This window comes from Schistocerca cancellata, chromosome 9, assembly GCF_023864275.1.
Source record: "Schistocerca cancellata isolate TAMUIC-IGC-003103 chromosome 9, iqSchCanc2.1, whole genome shotgun sequence".
NCBI classification, from domain to species: Eukaryota; Metazoa; Arthropoda; class Insecta; order Orthoptera; family Acrididae; genus Schistocerca; species Schistocerca cancellata.
This window is the reverse complement of record NC_064634.1, coordinates 116,794,604-116,813,918: the sequence shown is the minus strand read 5'-3', so window position 1 is coordinate 116,813,918 and position 19,315 is coordinate 116,794,604. Positions and strand designations below refer to the sequence as shown.

At 41.5% G+C, this 19,315-nt stretch overlaps 1 protein-coding gene across 1 annotated transcript in view; it reads right to left on the bottom strand.

The window, feature by feature from the left end:
- LOC126100831 (serine/threonine-protein kinase BRSK2) overlaps positions 1 to 19,315 on the bottom strand; it is a 187,045-nt gene that overhangs the window by 91,165 nt on the left and 76,565 nt on the right. Inside the window, exon 8 of the mRNA XM_049911483.1 lies at positions 9,624 to 9,842. Within this exon, the coding sequence (XP_049767440.1) occupies positions 9,624 to 9,842 (219 nt within the window). The remainder of the gene's footprint in view (positions 1 to 9,623; positions 9,843 to 19,315) is intronic.

Here is a 19,315-nt window from a genome sequence, read left to right as displayed (position 1 = left end):
TGTGTTGGGAAAGTATCAGAGCTCCAAGTACTAATAGAAAGCACTGAAACTCAGATTGTTAATAGCACAGAAAGATGGCTAAAGCCGGAGATAATTTCAGCCAAAATATTTGTGAAGGACTTAACAATGTTAAGAAAGGATAGGCTAAATATAGTTGTCGGTGGTGTGTTTGTTGCAGTGAGAAGTAGTATATTGTGTAACTAAATTGAAGTAGATACGTCCTGTGACTTAGTATGGGAAGAGGTCATTCTTGGCAACTGGAATAATATAATAATTGGATCCTTTCACCAACCTCCCAGCTCAGATGAGAAAATTGCTGAAAGGTTCAAAGAAAACTTCAGTCTAATTTCAAACATGTGCCCAACTCATACAATTATAGTGGACGGTGACTTCAATTTATCCTTGATATGTTGGTGAAAAAACATGTTTTAATCCGGAGGAACACATAAAACATCATCCAAAATTGTGCTAAACATTTACTCCAAAAACTATTTGGAGCAATTAGTTCAGGAGCCCACTTGATCCTACATTAATAATGAGCATCTAACTGGATGCAGGGATTAATGAACACAGGGTTTTCATAGTGAGATTGTATACCATAACTCCCAAATCCAACAAAAATATACAAAAACTATATCTATTCAAAAAAGAATATAAAAATTCACTTGATGTGTTCTACATCTACATGTACATAGATACTCTGCAAGCCACCATATGGTGCATGACGAAGTGTACCCTGCACCACTACAAGTCATTTCCTTTCCTGTTCCTCTCACCAATAGAGTGAGGGAGAAGTGACTGTCTATATGCCTCCATATGAGCCCGAATTTCTCATATCTTATTTTCATGGTCCTTGCACAACACAATGTATGTTGGTGTCAGTAGAATTGTTGGGCTGTCAGCTTCAAATGACAGTTCTCTAAATTTTCTCAATTGTGTTTCTTGAAAAGAACATTGCCTTTCCTCTAGAGATTCCCATTTATGTTCCTGAAGCAACTCTGTAACAATTACGTGTTGTTTGCACCTACCAATAACAAATCTAGCAACCCACCTCTGAACTGCTTTTATGTCTTCCTTGAATCTGTACTGATATGGATCCCAAACACTAAAGTACTACTCAAGCATAGGTTGCACCAGCACTCCATATGTGGTCTCCTTTATGTGTGAAGCACTCTTTCCTAAAATTCTCCCAATAAAGTAAAATTGACCAATCGCTTCCCCTGCTTGTCTCATCTCATATCACTTTTCGACATTATGCCCAGATATTTAAATGACTTGACTATGTCAAGGAGGACACTAGTAATACCATATCCACATGTTACAGGTTTGACCTTTCTACTTATCACGAAAGACAATCTCCACTCCTTCCACATTAACAGTGTAAGTGTAGACCAAATGTGGTGTAAAATCAAAGAAATAGCATCAACAGCAATTGAAAGGTTTATACCAAATAAATTGACAAAAAATGGAACTGATCACCCATGATATACAAAACAGGTCAGAACCCTGTTGTAGAAACAATGATGTAGGATGTCAAATTTAAATGAATGCAAGACCCCAAATATTGGCAATCTTTTACAGAAGCTCAATTTTATCATGGACTTCAATGTAAGATGCTTATAATACCGGATGGTTATAATTAAACTTTCTCTATTTAACACATTATAACACAGAAAGTAATTACCGTACGAGGACCAAAAAGGCACAGGGAAGAGAAATAATGCAGACTCAATTCAACTGATACACTTTTAATGTGCTGCTATGGTACATCAGACCAAATGTGGTGTAAAATCAAAGAAATAGCATCAACAGCAATTGAAAGGTTTATACCAAATAAATTGACAAAAAATGGAACTGATCACCCATGATATACAAAACAGGTCAGAACCCTGTTGTAGAAACAATGATGTAGGATGTCAAATTTAAATGAATGCAAGACCCCAAATATTGGCAATCTTTTACAGAAGCTCAATTTTATCATGGACTTCAATGTAAGATGCTTATAATACCGGATGGTTATAATTAAACTTTCTCTATTTAACACATTATAACACAGAAAGTAATTACCGTACGAGGACCAAAAAGGCACAGGGAAGAGAAATAATGCAGACTCAATTCAACTGATACACTTTTAATGTGCTGCTATGGTACATCAGACCAAATGTGGTGTAAAATCAAAGAAATAGCATCAACAGCAATTGAAAGGTTTATACCAAATAAATTGACAAAAAATGGAACTGATCACCCATGATATACAAAACAGGTCAGAACCCTGTTGTAGAAACAATGATGTAGGATGTCAAATTTAAATGAATGCAAGACCCCAAATATTGGCAATCTTTTACAGAAGCTCAATTTTATCATGGACTTCAACGTAAGATGCTTATAATACCAGATGGTTATAATTAAACTTTCTCTATTTAACACATTATAACACAAAAAGTAATTACCGTACGAGGACCAAAAAGGCACAGGGAAGAGAAATAATGCAGACTCAATTCAACTGACACACTTTTAATGTGCTGCTATGGTACATCAGACCATTACATACTGGTACCATTACTGCTACAAAAGTTGCTCACTATGGGACCCATCAGTGTCCAGAAGAGGCATGGGGAAGAGAAATAATGCACACTCAGTTCAACTGAAACACTTTTAATGTGCTGCTATGGTACATCATATCATTACATACCGGCACCATTACTGTTACAAAAGGGGTTCAATATGGTGCCCATCAGTCTGAAAGTGCAGGATTGAATTCTGCACAGCAGAACGAATTACGTCCGTAGGTATGCTGGCTACCTCTCTTGATATGCTGCACTTCATATCAGCACATGTGTGAATGCTACCCTGGTAAACCCTGTTGTTCAGGTAGCCCCACAACTGGAAATCACAGGGAGTGAAACCAGGTGATTGTATCAGCCAAGCATTTGGAAATGATTGGCTGATAGTTCCTTCACTTCCAAATGTGTTTCGGAGAAGCAGTTGAACTTCATGAGCGGTGGGGCCTCATCTTGAATGAAAACTATTGAGTTCAATGCACCTCTCTTCTGTAGGGTGGTATGAGATGCTGGTGAGACATATCACAGTAATGCTGGCCAGTCACAATGCATGTCTTTGGTCCTTGAACACCAACATGTTCAAAAAATAATGGGCCAATGATCAACATAGCCATCGAGCCACACCATGTAGTGAAACATTCACCATACAGAGGAACTTCACACACAGTTACTGGAAGTGAAGATCTCCACTCAGTAATTCAGTGTGTTAACCTCACCTGTCAGAGAAAGATGAACTTTGTCTGTCTGTAGGATTGTCCAGGGCCAGACCCCATCAACTTCAGTCCTTGCGAGGAAGTGAAGAGTGAAATTAAGATGTTGCTGTGCATCCTGTGGTGCAAGCTGCTGTATGATAAGGATCTTGTATCTATACCACTTGAGGATGGTTTGAATCACCTTCTGTACAGAGGGCCATGGGATGTTCGACCGTCATGACAAGGCATGTGCACTGCCTGTTGATTGTAAATTGCACACACATTGTCCACCATAGCAACAGTGATTTCATCAAACACCTGTGGTGCAACTGGTCATTGGCCTCTTCGCAGAGCGATGCCCAATTCTCCAGTTGTTTCAAACTACATCATCAAGCTCTGCACAGCAGGTGGAGAAAGAGAAACTTCCACAATCCTTTTAGCCAGTGATATTCTTGAAGAGCAGCTGCAGCATTACTGTTGTTTGGAGGATAGAGTTCACCAATAGTGTCCTGCTCCTTTTGTCCAAGCTCACATTGACACATCAACAAGTGCACTGCAACTGGTCAGGTGTGTGAGACTATGAATCATGATGACTGATCACAGTACCTGGTGGCCATAGTTAGAACTGGATGGCTGTGCTGTAATGCATGGAAATCATGCACCCCATACTCTGGACATTAATGCTACCTAGTTTGGTACTCATACGGTAATTTGTTTCCATGTTATAACATGTTAAATAGGAAAAGTTTAATTTTCACCATTCAGTAGTTTCCATAGGAAAACTTTCACTCAAAGAGTGGCAGAAAATCCAAAGAGATTCTCGTTATACATACAGCATGCTAGTGGCAAGACACAATCAATGCCTTCTCTGCACAATAGCAATGGAAATACTATCGATGACAGTGCTACTAAAGCAGAGATACTAAACACAGCCTTCCAAAATTCCTTTACCTAAGAAGATGAGGTAAATATGTCAGATTTTGGATCAAGATTAGCTGCCAACATGAGTAACTTAGAAGCAGATATCCTTGGAGTAGTGAAGCAACTTAAATCACTAAATAAAAGAAAGTCTTCCAGCCCACATTTTACACTAGTTACATTCGTTACAGGGCATGCCTGCCCACTTGATTAAAGATCTGTACCCAAATACTGGAAAGCAGACAGGTCACAGCAGTATTTAAGAAAGACAATATGAGTAATCCACTAAATTATAGGCCCATATCGTTAACATCAATATGCAGTAGGAGTTTGGAACATATATCTTCTAACATTATGAATTACATTGATTAGAATGGTCTATTGTCACACAGTCGACACAGATTTAGAAGAATCTCTCATGTGAAACACAACTAGCTATATACTCATGTGAAGAGATGAGTACTATCAACAAAGGGTTTCAAATTGATTCTGTATTTCTAGATTTCCAGTAGGCTTTTGACATGGTATCTTGCAGGCAGCTTGTAACCAGATTGTGTGCTTATGGATTATCGTTTTCTGTCAGAGGTCACAGTCTGTAGTAACTGATGGAAAGTCATCGAGTAAAACAAAAGGGATTTCTGGCATTCCCAAAGATAGTGTTATAGGCCCACTGTTGCTCCTTACATATACAAATAGCAGAGATGCTGAGTCACGGATAGGCACAACAAAAAGGCTCTCCCAATTAAGGCTTTTGGCCATTGGACTTCATCAACAATTCAACAATAGACACACATTTGCACCCCCCTCCTCCCCTCCCCCCCCCCCCACACACACACACAAATGCAACTCACACACATGACTGCAGTCTCAGGCAACTGAAACTACACTGCGAGCAGCAGCACCAGTGCATGATGGGATTGGCGACTGGGTTGGGGGTAAGGAGGAGGCTGGGGCGGGGAGGAGGAGGGATGGTATGGTGGGGGTGGCAGACTGTGAAGTGCTGCAGGTTAGACAGCAGGCAGGGTTGAGGTGGGGAGGGGAGGCTCCCGGAAGCATTGCAACAGTATTTGTATATGATATTGGCCAGCACCAACGAAGTGGCACCAGGAGACAAATAACGTTATGTGACCACATGACTGGTGTGGCCGGACTCAAAACAGTGATCCAAGTAGCTTTCACACATCGCCTGATGATGGAAATACACCAAGTAAGTGGTCAGCCTCTTAGCAGGAGATATAGAATATTCTAGAAGCTTTCATTCTAAGGCAGACATGGGAACTTTGCACGATTCACCAGCCTCGGCTCCATAGCATTCAGGGAGATAGATTCCAGATCAGTGGGTTCAACTGATAAAACTAATGCAAGGCAGTGCCAATAGGGCTTTTCAGTTGTCAAGCTATAGGAATCTTATGAATTCTGCCCTGAATAAGTGACCACTCCTCACCGAGTTCCGTATCCTGCATCTTAGCAATAGCTTACACCTTCTAGATGTTGGAGTTGCAGAAGCTGCCCGCGACTCCTTCCAGTCTTTGAGCAGAATGAACGAGGTAAGACCCCTGAGTGTAACACGTGTCGATCTAACTCCCTCTCGGGACACGACAAGGTGGAAAGAACGGAAACTAACTTCATTATTTCAAAGTTAATTACCATAACTGTTAATACATTTATCCCACTGTGAGACAAAACAGCCAATTCCTTCATGGAAAAATGTTTGTGGTTGCCCACAGGCATGCACCTCTTTATCTGAAGCAAATTGACAGCCAATAATGTCTTCAAATGTTCAAAATGTGTGTGAAATCTTATGGGACTTAACTGCTAAGGTCATCAGTCCCTAAGCTTACATATTACTTAACCTAAATTATCCTAAGGACAAACACACACACCCATGCCCGAGGGAGGACTCGAACCTCCACCGGGACGAGCCGCACAGTCCATGACTGCAGCACCTTAGACCGCTCGGCTAATCCCGCACGGCAGTGTCTTCCTTCAGGACTCCGAAAATATGGAAATCTCATGAGGAGAGATTGGAACTGTATATAGGATGTGAAGAACTTCCCAATGAAACTTCTGAAGAGTACTCAAAACAATCTTGGCAACATGTGAGCCGAGTTCAATGTTTTTGACACAGAGGCAATAGGCTTTACGGAGTCATCTGAATGGCAATGGGCTAGGACCACCCTCACTCTGCACTTGGACACTTCCATGGTGGATGCTTGCCCAGTTGAAATGTTCCAAGATACAGTGTGGAGTGAAGCCTATCCTTAAGCTGCACAAAAGAACACTCACAGGTTCCAGACCAAACAAAGGGAGCACTTTTCCGAAAAACAGATGCAAGGGGTGGGCAATAATAGCTGTTCTGGGAATAAACTTGTGACAGTATGCCACTTTGCCAAGGAATGCTTAAAGTTCTCTTAGATTAGACAGATAGGGCTAAACTGTAATGGTACAAGGGGGAGAGGGGGCACACCCAGCTGGGCTAGACCCTAATACACAATGGAAGGCTGGAGAAAGTGAGACTTGGTGAGATTACATTTAGGGTCTATAGAACAGTAAACGAAGATGGGAGGTTACATAGATGGTCCTCCATCATAGCACCTGACACAGTGATATCACTAATGAGGGACAAACATTGTAACATTTTCTAAAAAACATTGAAAGACGGAAAGTCTGATATTAACCCCAAACATCAGCAACTGATACTGATAAAGACCAAAAGGCATATTAATGACAATCAGCTGGTTTGATGTCTCATCCAACAGAATCTGAAGGTAGGCTTTGGCCACATCAGTTTTCAAAAAGAATTGACATCAGCCAATTCTGAGGGCAGCTCTTCTCGGCGAGGCAGGGGGTAAGTGTCTAATACTGCATGTGCATTAATAGTGATCTTGAAGTCACCACAGAGCTGAAGCTGAAGGATGGCTTCTTTATGTTCACTAATGGCATAGCACATTCACTTGAGGAAATCAATCTAATTACTTCCAGTGATGTTAAGCAATCCACTTCTGTCTCAACCTATTTGTGTAAAGCTTCTGACACTGGCTGTACCTGAAAAAAGTGAGTGTCAGCAGAGCATTTGAGAATGACGCATGCAGCAAAATTGTTTGCACAATTTAAACCTGCAGCAAACAGATCCAAAAACTCAGAACACAAGGAATCCAATTTATGACAGGGCACTTGGTCTGACACCAAATGCAATGCATCTGCAATAGAAAAACCAATAGCAGAAAAGGCATTTTAACCAAACAAAATTTCAGTGATCATCATTAACCACCAAATATATAATGGGGCAGACAACTGACTTGTAAACTGTATCAGCTGAGAATAAAAATCTGCTATTTGTTATAGCTCACCAAACAATGCCCATGTATGCCTACAGTGGGGACCCTAGTCTGACGTACGTCTGTGAATTGAGTAGGGAGAGGGTGGCCCCTATGTCAACTTTTAGGATTAATGGCTTATATATCACCAGCACTTCAATTAAAAGTTTGTTAGTGACCCGCAGTGCAGGAGACCTTGAATGAGTGAGCAATATTTATTTATTTATTTATTTATTTATTTATTTCTTGTTCCGTAGATCCATTTAGTGAGTCAATCACAAGGATATGGAACGTGTCAAATTGTACAGGTTTCAATTTAAACTTACAATAAATACAAGGGCAATTCAATGGCAAATTGTACATAGTTTAAGTAAGACAAACCCTTCAAATGTGGGTCATGAAACTGAAGGGCACATTGACACACCTCATTATCTGGGACTGAACAAATGACTGCATCAAGCTTGATACAATTGCTGCAGTTATTTGGAACACTGGTAGAATTCCACATGTGCTGTGACCATGTGCATATGCTTCTGGTGATAAACGGACAGCAAAAGATATATATCATGAAAAGAATGTCACACTGGCTGCTTACAGAGGAGGTAGCTGGCATACATATGAGGTGGTATCTACAATAAAAAAAGACCCCTATAGGCCTCCATGTCAACCATCTGGAATGATACGAAATGTTGGTGTAGTCACTTTCCATAAGTGTTCCAGCCATCCAAGGGGTTCATCATAAGTGGGAGGGGGTGGTGTTGGGGGGTTTGGGGGAACAGTGGTGGTTGAACAACCAACAACTGTTCCAACATGACTGTATGCACCTGCTGCTGTGGCAGAAGTGATTGGAGTAAAGCCTCCTAAGAAGGGCTGAATGGCAGAAAAACCACAGAATCTGAAACACACGAAAATTTGATCCCTGTCATCACCACTAATGCACTAACTAGGAGCACAAGCAAATGCATTGTTGTAAAGGATGTAAAATTTATTGGGTCATGGAGTGACATCAACAAGAATACAATTACAGAAGTTTACATGTCTCAAATACATTTGACAACTGAGGGCTCAGAGGCTTGTGTATGCCCTTATAAATACACTACCCATGTCAAGTGTCACTGGCGTAGCGCTGCACACACACGACAGACCTGGTGATTGTCAACAGTGACCAGGGCTGACCCTGGTGGCCACCTTGACTAGTTGCCATTGTGCTGTTTGAATGTCAGTGCACACTATACATGCCACTGGCTCAACTTATGTCTGTTGTTGCACTGGGTATAGTAACCAGCAGGTTACCAAACCAAGAATGGTATAGATTTTGGCATATTCACACTCCTATTTCCCAAGCGAGGTGGCGCAGTGGTTAGACACTGGACTCGCATTCGGGAGGACGACGGTTCAATCACGCATCCGGCCATCCTGATTTAGGTTTTCCGTGATTTCCCTTAATCACTCCAGGCAAATGCCAGGATGGTTCCTCTGAAAGGGCATGGCCGACTTCCTTCCCCATCCTTCCCTAATCCGATGAGACCGATGACCTCGCTGTCTGGTCTCCTTCCCCAAACAACCCAACACTCATATTTCCATTATTTTATTTTGATTCCAACTTGTCTTACACTCTCTCTGACATTTCTAACTTCTCAGGTCTTAGGATCTCATTTCTAGGTAACATTTCATTGTTTCTTGCAGTGCTGTACACTGTTTCACCAAACCGAAGGTCCTGTAAGTTAATGAATCTCCTTGTTCTCGTCAACCAGCTTTTACACAGAATTTTTTGACTGCAAGTAATTTTTAAATGGTCTTGCTTTATATATGCATGTGAACCAAGTGGGTATTAAGATGACAAACTAATGATAATCTGAGGTCATATAAAGTATATTAAATAAAATCAGTAAAATATGGATAATGTGATTAGCAATCAAACTGGTCATCAATAATTAAAACACAAGGAAAATATCACATAAAGCAGGCTGTGTAGTAAATTCTGACGATAAAAATAATATTGGTTCCACAAAACGTTTCACTGGTTAGAAAACTCTGATATTTTGTTGAATTTGTTGCTGGCCTGTCTGCATTTCTCTATCATTACATACTTTTTCTTTCTAGTGTGTATTGGTAACTACATGAGCTAGACTCACCCAAATTGCTGGCGACGAGGAGTAAGTGGTGAACCTTCACTTATCTGCCCAAACTGGTAATTAGCAGTACCATTAACTTTGCAAGTATCTATTCTTTTCCTGGGAGGATCACTTGATTCTGAGCGCACTCTGACAATTGCTTCTGTGTCATCTTCAAATGCTGGGCGACGGCGCTTCCTCTCCAGAAGTAAAAAGTAGATAACTTTTTCAGTATTGTGGCTGTTTTGAAGAGAAAAGTTGTAAATATCATGATGTACTTTGACATAGTTATAGTGTGTCATGTATAACAGTTAAACTCTCAGTGCTGCTAAGCAACACACACACACACACACACACGCACACACACATGCACACTCACGTTTAAAATTGTTTCTGTGACACATGTTCCACTCATGTTCGTTTGGTTGTATTAACAGAAAATACTTCAAGTTAAGCAATGTAGTAAAAATAAAAACCCATAACAACATTTGAGTTCAGAGGTATTACAGAATGAAAACAAACATTATGTAGTCCACCTATATTATATGACACCAGATTTAGTGTTAGATTTAGATAAAATGAGCATTGGTTCTGAGATCAATTTAAGAGAAAATCCTGTAATTGGTATGAATATATAAGGAACAGCCAAATGAAAACGTATGAAATATTGTAAGAACAAAACTGGCTGAAATTTGTATGTACCAGTTTGGGATAATGTAGTGAGACATTTAGGGACGTGAATACAGTGATGTGACCTCCCAAAAAAAATTAAAGTTGTGACCTGAGTAGGCAAGGTGATGCTCACTGTCTTTTTCAACATCTGAAGTCTGACACTCATTGAATTTCTCAAGCACAGAAAACCATTAACAGTGACGTGTGGAAGTCCATAGCCTATGCAAGTCCATCAAGAGCAAATGGCCTCGTCTGCTTGCTGAGGGAGTGACTCTACTCCACAATAACATGTGCCCATGTGTCTCCAAGGTCAAACAAAGCGTAATGGCAAAGTTTAAGTGAGAACAGCTTGAGTGTCCACCCTACAGCCTGGACATATTGCCTTGTGACTTAGATGTGTACTGTCTGCTAAACAGTGCCCCATAGGGAAACACTTCAAATTGGAAGATGGACTGAAGGACAGTGGAGGACTGGCTCCTGTCAGTTACAGGAATTCTGGAAAATATCTCATGAAACAGTGGTGTAGTTGTGCTCGAGCCTTTGGTGATTACTTTTGAATAAAAACTTCAATTGTACCCAGAGTTTAGTTTTCTATGTTCTCTTCTGAACACCCCACATAGGAATACTGCAGATGGTGGGAGCATTGCCCATGGAAGGCAAGGTTTTGGGTTTTAGTCCCAGTCTGACACATTTCAATCCAGCTTGAAGTTTTAAATCAGAGTCCTTTCCACTGCAGAGTGACAGATTCATTCTGGGAACAGCATCATAGGTTCCATTCCATTTTATTTCTCCACAGTATCCTTTCTTTCAGGAGCATTAGTCAACTTGAGTATGCAGGTGAGCTTAGTTAAATTTAGAAAGAAAGAGAGAGATGCTGGTAAAATTGTAATTGTGAGGATAGGTTGTAGGTCATGCATCTTGTAAACGATGTTTTTCAGAAAATCATTAAGTGGTTTTCTGCAAATGGGTTCTCATTAAAGTTTGACAAAACACAGTATATACAGTTTCACACAGTAAATGGAATGACCCCATTAATAAATATAGACTTCGATCAGAAATCAGTAGCTAAAGTAGAATATTCAAAATTTCTAGGTGTATGCATTGATGAGGGGTTGAACTGGAAAAAACACACTGAGGATCTGCTGAAACATTTGAGTTCAGCTACTTATGCTATTAGGGTCATCGCAAATATTGGCGATATACATATGAGTAAATTAGCTTATCACACCTATTTTCAATCTCTGCTTTTGTATGGCATCATATTCTGGGGTAACGCACCATTGAGTAAAAGAGTGTTCATTGCACAAAAGCGAGTAATCAGAATAATTGCTGGAGCTCATCCAAGATCATTCTGCAGACACTTATTTAATGAGCTATAAATCTTCACTGTAGCCTCCCAATATATATATAAAGATGATGTGACTTACCAAATGAAAGTGCTGGCAGGTCGACAGACACACAAACGAACACAAACATACACACAAAATTCAAGCTTTCGCAACAAACTGTTGCCTCATCAGGAAAGAGGGAAGGAGAGGGAAAGACGAAAGGATGTGGGTTTTAAGGGAGAGGGTAAGGAGTCATTCCAGTCCCGGGAGCGGAAAGACTTACCTTAGGGGGAAAAAAGGACGGGTACACACTCGCACACACACACACATATCCATCCACACATATACAGACACCAGGTTTTGGAGGGAGTGGAGCTGGAAGTGGGAGATTGAGTAGATGGGAGAGACTGGGTTTGTGTGCAATGAGAGGTGGTTGAGGTTTGCTGGAAAGGTTGTGAAGGGTGAGTGAGTTGCCTTTCCGGAGGTGGGAAACCAGGAGATTGGATAGTTTTTTGAGGTGAAGGGTGGCATGCTGTTCTAATTGGCGGTTGGCCTGTAGGAGGATGCTCTGAATAGCCGGTGTGGATGTGGGAGAGGAAAGATTGAGGACTTTTATTAAGGATAGGAGTTGACGGGTGTGTTCATTGGCTGAGTTGATGTGTAGGTGAAGGATTAGGTGGGTGAGGGCAATGGATTGTTCAGTTTGGAACTGGTATAGGGACTGATGGAAAGAAGGGTTGCGGCCAGAGATGGGAACTTTAAGTGTGAGGCCTTTGGGGGTTATGCCAAATGTCAGACAAGCCTGAGAAAATAAAATATGTGAGCATAATCTGGCTAGGGTGAAGGCATGTTTGCGGAGGGAATGTAAATAAAACTTAATGGGGTCGTTGTGGGGGTGTTGTGAGGGTGACATGGTATTAGAAGGTGGAAAGTTTAACATGAGGTTGAAATGAAAAAGAAAGATAGAAATATATGGGGAGAGAGAAAGGTGAACTAGAAAGCAATTGGAGATCTGGTATGAAAAAAGGCGAAAAAGTGTTGGTTAAGTTGATCTTGTGGTGAACTTGGGTTGGTAGACAGCGATGTGCAAAAAGGTTAGGTGGTTGTGTTGCCGCTAAATCACGTTAAAGGACGGAGAAATTCGGGAAAATTTCGAAAAAACGTATTAAAAGGACTGGTGTTGTGGTGAAAGATTACGAAAATGGGGCTAACAATTGTAGAACAAATGACGTTAAAACCTGTGGGGAGCGGCTAAAATGATCAGTGATGTGCAAAAAAACGGAAGTGGAAATAAAGTTAAAGTTATTAGAACTAGCCGAAATGGTTGTTAAATACGTGAAAGCAGCTGTTATTGAACTAGAAACAGTGGATTTTGTAGCAGCGGTAGTGTTGAAAGCGGAAAATAAAATCTTTTGGTTATGGTTGGGAAGTGGGTTACGTATTGTTGAGCATATATATGGCGGGATAAAATTGTATAGTAGATTACGGTAAAAGGGGAAGGTGAATACAAAGTGAAACTACTGGTAAAAACAGAAAGAGAAAATAAAGAGAAAAAAGAGAAATAAGACGACAGGAAAGATTTCGAAATGCAAAGGCGACAATAACAAACGTAATTGTTGGGTTCAAATTAATGATATGGTTATAATAGAAGGAAACATTCCACGAAGGAAAAATATATCTAAAAACAAAGATGATGTGACTTACCAAATGAAAGTGCTGGCAGGTCGACAGACACACAAACGAACACAAACATACACACAAAATTCAAGCTTTCGCAACAAACTGTTGCCTCATCAGGAAAGAGGGAAGGAGAGGGAAAGACGAAAGGATGTGGGTTTTAAGGGAGAGGGTAAGGAGTCATTCCAGTCCCGGGAGCGGAAAGACTTACCTTAGGGGGAAAAAAGGACGGGTACACACTCGCACACACACACATATCCATCCACACATATACAGACACCCTAAGGTAAGTCTTTCCGCTCCCGGGACTGGAACGACTCCTTACCCTCTCCCTTAAAACCCACATCCTTTCGTCTTTCCCTCTCCTTCCCTCTTTCCTGATGAGGCAACAGTTTGTTGCGAAAGCTTGAATTTTGTGTGTATGTTTGTGTTCGTTTGTGTGTCTGTCGACCTGCCAGCACTTTCATTTGGTAAGTCACATCATCTTTGTTTTTAGATATATTTTTCCTTCGCGGAATGTTTCCTTCTATTATAACTATATATATATATATATTCACTTATGAAATTTGTTATTAACAATCCATACGAATTCAAAAGTAATAGCAGTGTACATGGCTACAACACTACTACTCAAGGTTAAATCTAACTTTGGCTCAGAAGGGGGTAAATTATGCTGCCACAAAAGTCTTTGGTCACTTACCTAATAGCATCAAAAGTCTGACAGATAGCCATATAGCATTTAAAAGGAAATTAAAAGAATATCTTAATGGTAACTCCTTCTACTCATTAGATGAATTTTTGGATATAGTAAAAAAAAAAAAAATATTGAGTGTCATGTAATATTTTGTCTAATGTAATATCTTGCATGGACACCTTTTGTTAACCTTACACGTTCCACATCATTACGAAGTGTCGTATTGATTATCTATGGAATGAGTACCAATCTAATCTAATCTAAACACACAGATACTCAGCCAGTAAGAGTAATACCCATGAAATGCAAAGTTCCCAGTCTAGAATACAGTTTCAGTCAGGCAGATAGTTTCAAAACATACACCACTTACAGTACTGTTTCTTCCACCAATGATCCATATCCTTATCCACTACTGCAATGGTAGTTCTTGTTGGGGACTATCATCTTTATCACACACACTTGGGCATATGTATCATGCCTGGTGCACAAACTCAAGTAACCTGGCATCTGCTACATTTAAATACCTTTGCAGCTGCCACAACACATCTCAGAATATCTGTCTGAGTCTGTTGTGACACATATCATATATAAAAATTTGACATGAAAGTCAACAGGTATATTTCACAGCACAAAGTATGGGAAAAACTTTCACAGGTGAAACAAATGGTTCCAAAATGCAAAACTAACATAGTAGTCCTGAACAACACGGTGAGCAGCTTTGCATGAAAAGACAGTGGGCAAATAGTGACTGCATGTGAAGAAGTGTTTGAGCAGCTCACGATGTCCGTAGAAGCAGTTGGTCATAGTTTTGTCTGATGACAGTGGTGCTAAGTGGGTGTTGGTGTAAGCATAATGAGCAGCAGATTTGCATTGGGTATGGTGGTGCCATTCTTTGACAGCAGGGCCTGGTGGTCAACATCCCAGTGGAATCAGCAAGCCTTTTTGGCATGCCACTCTAAGTTCCTTAGCTGCTGCCATTTAGGTATGGCACTGGGCCCTCCGCGGTTGTTGAGGAAGAGAGCTGACTGGTTGTGAGTGCAGCTGGCAACAGATGCTCCCCATAAAGGTGAGACAGGGCAGCAGTGTCTCTCCAGATGTTGTGTAAACTTGACTCTGCATGCAATTCTGCAATGAAAAAACTGAGTATTTTTACACAGAGTAGTAAATTTCTGACAGTGTTTCAACCTGGCTGGGAGCCAATGAATACGCACTTAGTCAGGCACTGTTTGAGGGATCTTCGTCAATTAAATGCAGTATTTAGTATTCCTGCCAGCAGATGTCCCAATGGAGGCAGATGAACTGGAATGGGTAGAACAGCAGAACATGCCATTGAGGATGCACGCATTATGCCAAATGGGCAGACACACTGACATTAGTGTTTACTTGTGGGTGGCATTAAGCAGAGCAGGCCAGTCCTCTTGCAGAGTTAGACTGCCGCAGACCTAGCATAGCACTCATGCTGAGGTTTGTCATGTGCTCAACCATTGGCAACACATTCTGAGTGACTATTGCGCATGTATCTGCCTGGGTACATGCACTCCACTGTCTGTAGTTCCATTCACAGGGTTCTGTTCCTCTGTTGTTATCAATTTACTGTTACCTTGAAGTATTACACTGACCATGTTGAGTAGTGGACTGTCATGGTTTCTGCAGGTACCAAAGTGACAATGAAGGATGTTTTTCTGTGTGATGCCCCTTCTTCTTTCTTTTTGTTTACCCATTTTCATAGTGCTCATTTGGGACAACCATGGATGCGGCATTTCTGCAATGCTGGCAGAAACAGTTGTGTCTACAGAAGGGGCAGCAGCTGCAGCGGCAGCAATAGCAACAGGAGTGAGCAGATGCAGTTACTGACAACCCAGAATGTGTCGGACTTGCTTTATGCCCTTGCCTTACTGGGGTGGGAGGGAGGGGGGGGAGGGGCACCTATATGTGAGGCAGTTCTCTTCTCCGCCCTTGATGACATTTGCCAGTATCAATGAGTCTATGGAAAGGTGGGAGCAGTCTCTGCACCACTTCTTGAAGTTGTCCAAAATTTAAAGCCCACCACTGAGCCTGAGAAGTTTTTCTTTGACAAGCTTTGTCAGTTGATTATACAAATTTTGGCCTTCAAACCCATGTGGTAGCAGCATGGTTGAAGTTTAGCTAGCATCATAAGTATCCTGGGTGGTTGTGGGCAGCCCGGCTCATAGATTTGGAAGACCTCCCACACAAGTGTCATTTTGAGTATTCCACTTACACTGCCTCCTATGCAGACTCGCTAATTTGTGATGTGATTGTCAGATTAGCTCCTGATCATGAGGTTCAGACTAGGGTGTTGAGCTTTTCCAGGACTTTTTAGGTGCATTGCCCAAATTGTGGAACTGCATGAGCTTATGATGGTAGCAAGGGACACCCTTTCTGATAACTGGTAGGTGGCTCAAATCGGTGTGTACAGTAAACAGTCCCAAGTGCCCTGTGTGAAACCCCAGGCAACCTAACCTCCCAATAAGCTGCCTTGTATTTCTGCTGTTGATGTTGCAAGTGCAGAGACATCACTGTATCCCCATTCTCACCTATGGCATTGCCAGCATGTGCGTGCCACTTACAGCATCATCATTCCAACCAGCAGAACTATTGGTGTCCTTGACATCGTTCCCTCTCCACTCATTGGGCTAGCTGGGATTCCTGTCATGACTGCCATTTGTTATATGTCCACCATGATTGCTGACATATGGAGGCCAATTGAAGGGTATAATGGTGAGTAGGCCATTTGGCAGTTGTTTTTGACAGTCAATGGACTATGAGTCAGTCATCAGATACCCCAGAGTCTTCATTGGACTCTGGTACTGCTTCCAGTTACCTGTGCTTATTGCCCCAGTGTATTTTGCTGATGTTGAAAGTGGCTGGGAGGCTCATCAAATTTTTAAGAGATCCAGGAACATTGGCCAATCTCATTCATTTGGATACATATAGATACTGGAGAGTCTGGAGTTGCAATGGATGCTCTGTCAGATACGGATGTTCCGTCAGATTGTGTCTTATAGTAAACAGTACATTCCCTTACGAAGTCAATTCTCTGTCTTCACATGTTACAAGAATGTGGAATGACAACTTACATTGTTAGCGGGCAAGTTGCCATTGGCACAAAATATCTTTGGACATGATGCTTTTTCTGGTTTCGGTTTTCAGATAAAAAACAAACTGCATTTAGTGTCTCAATCCATTCCTTTTCATTATTTAGGCTTTCTGCAGTCCTACAGCCCAGTGTTTGAGAATACTTTGGGCTAGGCAGAAAATTCAAGGCACATTTCTCTTAAGCCATTAGTGGTCCCAAAATTCTGTTACCCCATCCCATTCCTTTCCCCATGAATGGCTATGTACAGACTGAGTTGCTGTGATGGTAGGATTTCTATTTTGTTGAGTCAGTGGGCTACTCCTTTGGTGATAATTGAGAAGCTCAACAGCTTCATGTGTCTTTGTGCCCATTTTAAAATGTTGCAGATTCATTTCCCATTCATCAGCAGGCAGAATTATTGGCAAAGTTGTCGGGAGGCCAGTATCTTTCCCACATTGATTTGCACGATGCTTACATGCAGTTGTCATTGGACACGGTTTCCAGGACTTCCCTGGTCCTCAACAATCCTTATGGGCTATACCAGTTTCATTGCTAGCATTTTGGAATTTCTCCTGCACTGGTAATTTATGAATGATATTTTTGTAGCAGTTGATTCAAGACATTCCCCATTGGGTCAGTTACCTTGATGGGTCATGGGTAATGCATCACTTGTGAGGAGCATTTATGAAACCTTCAGTCAGGTTTCCAATGCCTCCTGGATAAGGGCCTTCACTGCAAGCTGGAAAAGTGCAGTTTTTTCTCCATGAAACTGCATTTTTTTTTTGGGTGGTTCACTTAGCAGAGATGGTCTCCACCACACATCATCAAGGCCACTGTCAGTCCACTAGCACTCAAGAATTTGAAGAAGCTCCAGTCTGTTTTTAGTAAGACTGTGTATTATGCCCTGTTCATTTGCAGGCTGTGCACCATCTGCCAGCCAGCCTTTCTAATGGCTCAACCAAAACCTGGACGGCACCGAACAGCTCATTGCTTCCACTTCAAAGACACTTTCCACTGTGTAACAGAACAGTTCACAAGAGGAAAAGGAGCTGCTGGCTATTATTTTTGGGGTAAAAAAGTTCTATATCTTCCTATATGGGATGTGGTTCATGATCATCACTGACCAAAAGCTGTTGGTTTCCTCATTTGTCCCTCACTTCAAGCTGCCAGATAGGACTGCCCACCAGTTGCAGTGGTGTGCCCTCTTTCTGAGTGGCTATTCTTATGACATTCATTACCACTCCACAGCCCAGTGTACCAATGCTGACGCACTCTCACAGCTACCGGTGGGGCCCAATTTGGAGTTTGACCAGCAGGAGGCTCTCATATTCATGCTGGATGACACTTTGCAGCAAACCTTGCTGGATTTTCTGTTGACAGCATGAGAGGCCATGATCACCATAACTGCTGACCTGCATTTTTGGAAAATCATTTCAGAAGTCCAGATAGGCTGGCAGGTGTGTGTCTCATGGATGTGGATCCCATGTGGCACACATTTTACTCCTCTGTGCTTGTCTCAACATTATCCAGAGTGTCCTCATGCTTACCACAGAGGAGTAATGCTATCAATTGGTTGTCCTACCAGTGTTGCATCCTTGCATTCTCCAGTTGCTCCATGCTTCACCCTGGGATATGACCAATATGATGGCATTGGCATGATGTCATTTATATTTGCTGGTGATCAATCATGATATTCAACTCCTTGTATGACTTGCACAGCCTGTGCTCAGAACTAGGCCATTCCATTATGTTTGTTCTCTCCTTGGCTGATCAAAGATTACCCTTGGGGCAGGGTGCATGTTGATTTTGTGTGTTCATTTTTGAGCAGTATGTGGTAGTTGGTGGTCAATAGATTGTCGTATCTCCCGTACACAGCCAAGCTGACATTCATATCATTGACAGATACTGTAATGCACTGTCAATTATTTTAGCCTCTAGGACCATCACATCTGGTAACAATAGGCAGTTTGTGTCATGGGAGTTTGAAGACTTTTATACTCACAATGATATTCAGCCTTGGACTATCCCCATGTTTCATCTAGCTTCTAACGTGGAGGTGGAGCATTTTGTGTATACATTCAAGACTCAGATGAAAAAGTGCTTGTCTGCTTCTTACCGCAATGATGCATTGTTGTGTTTTTTGGCTATGTACCAGGTGACATCAGTCAGCAGTGCAGTCCAATGGAATATTTGCATGGCACCTACCAAGGGGCCTCATGGATTTGTTGTGTCAGGAGTCACAGGC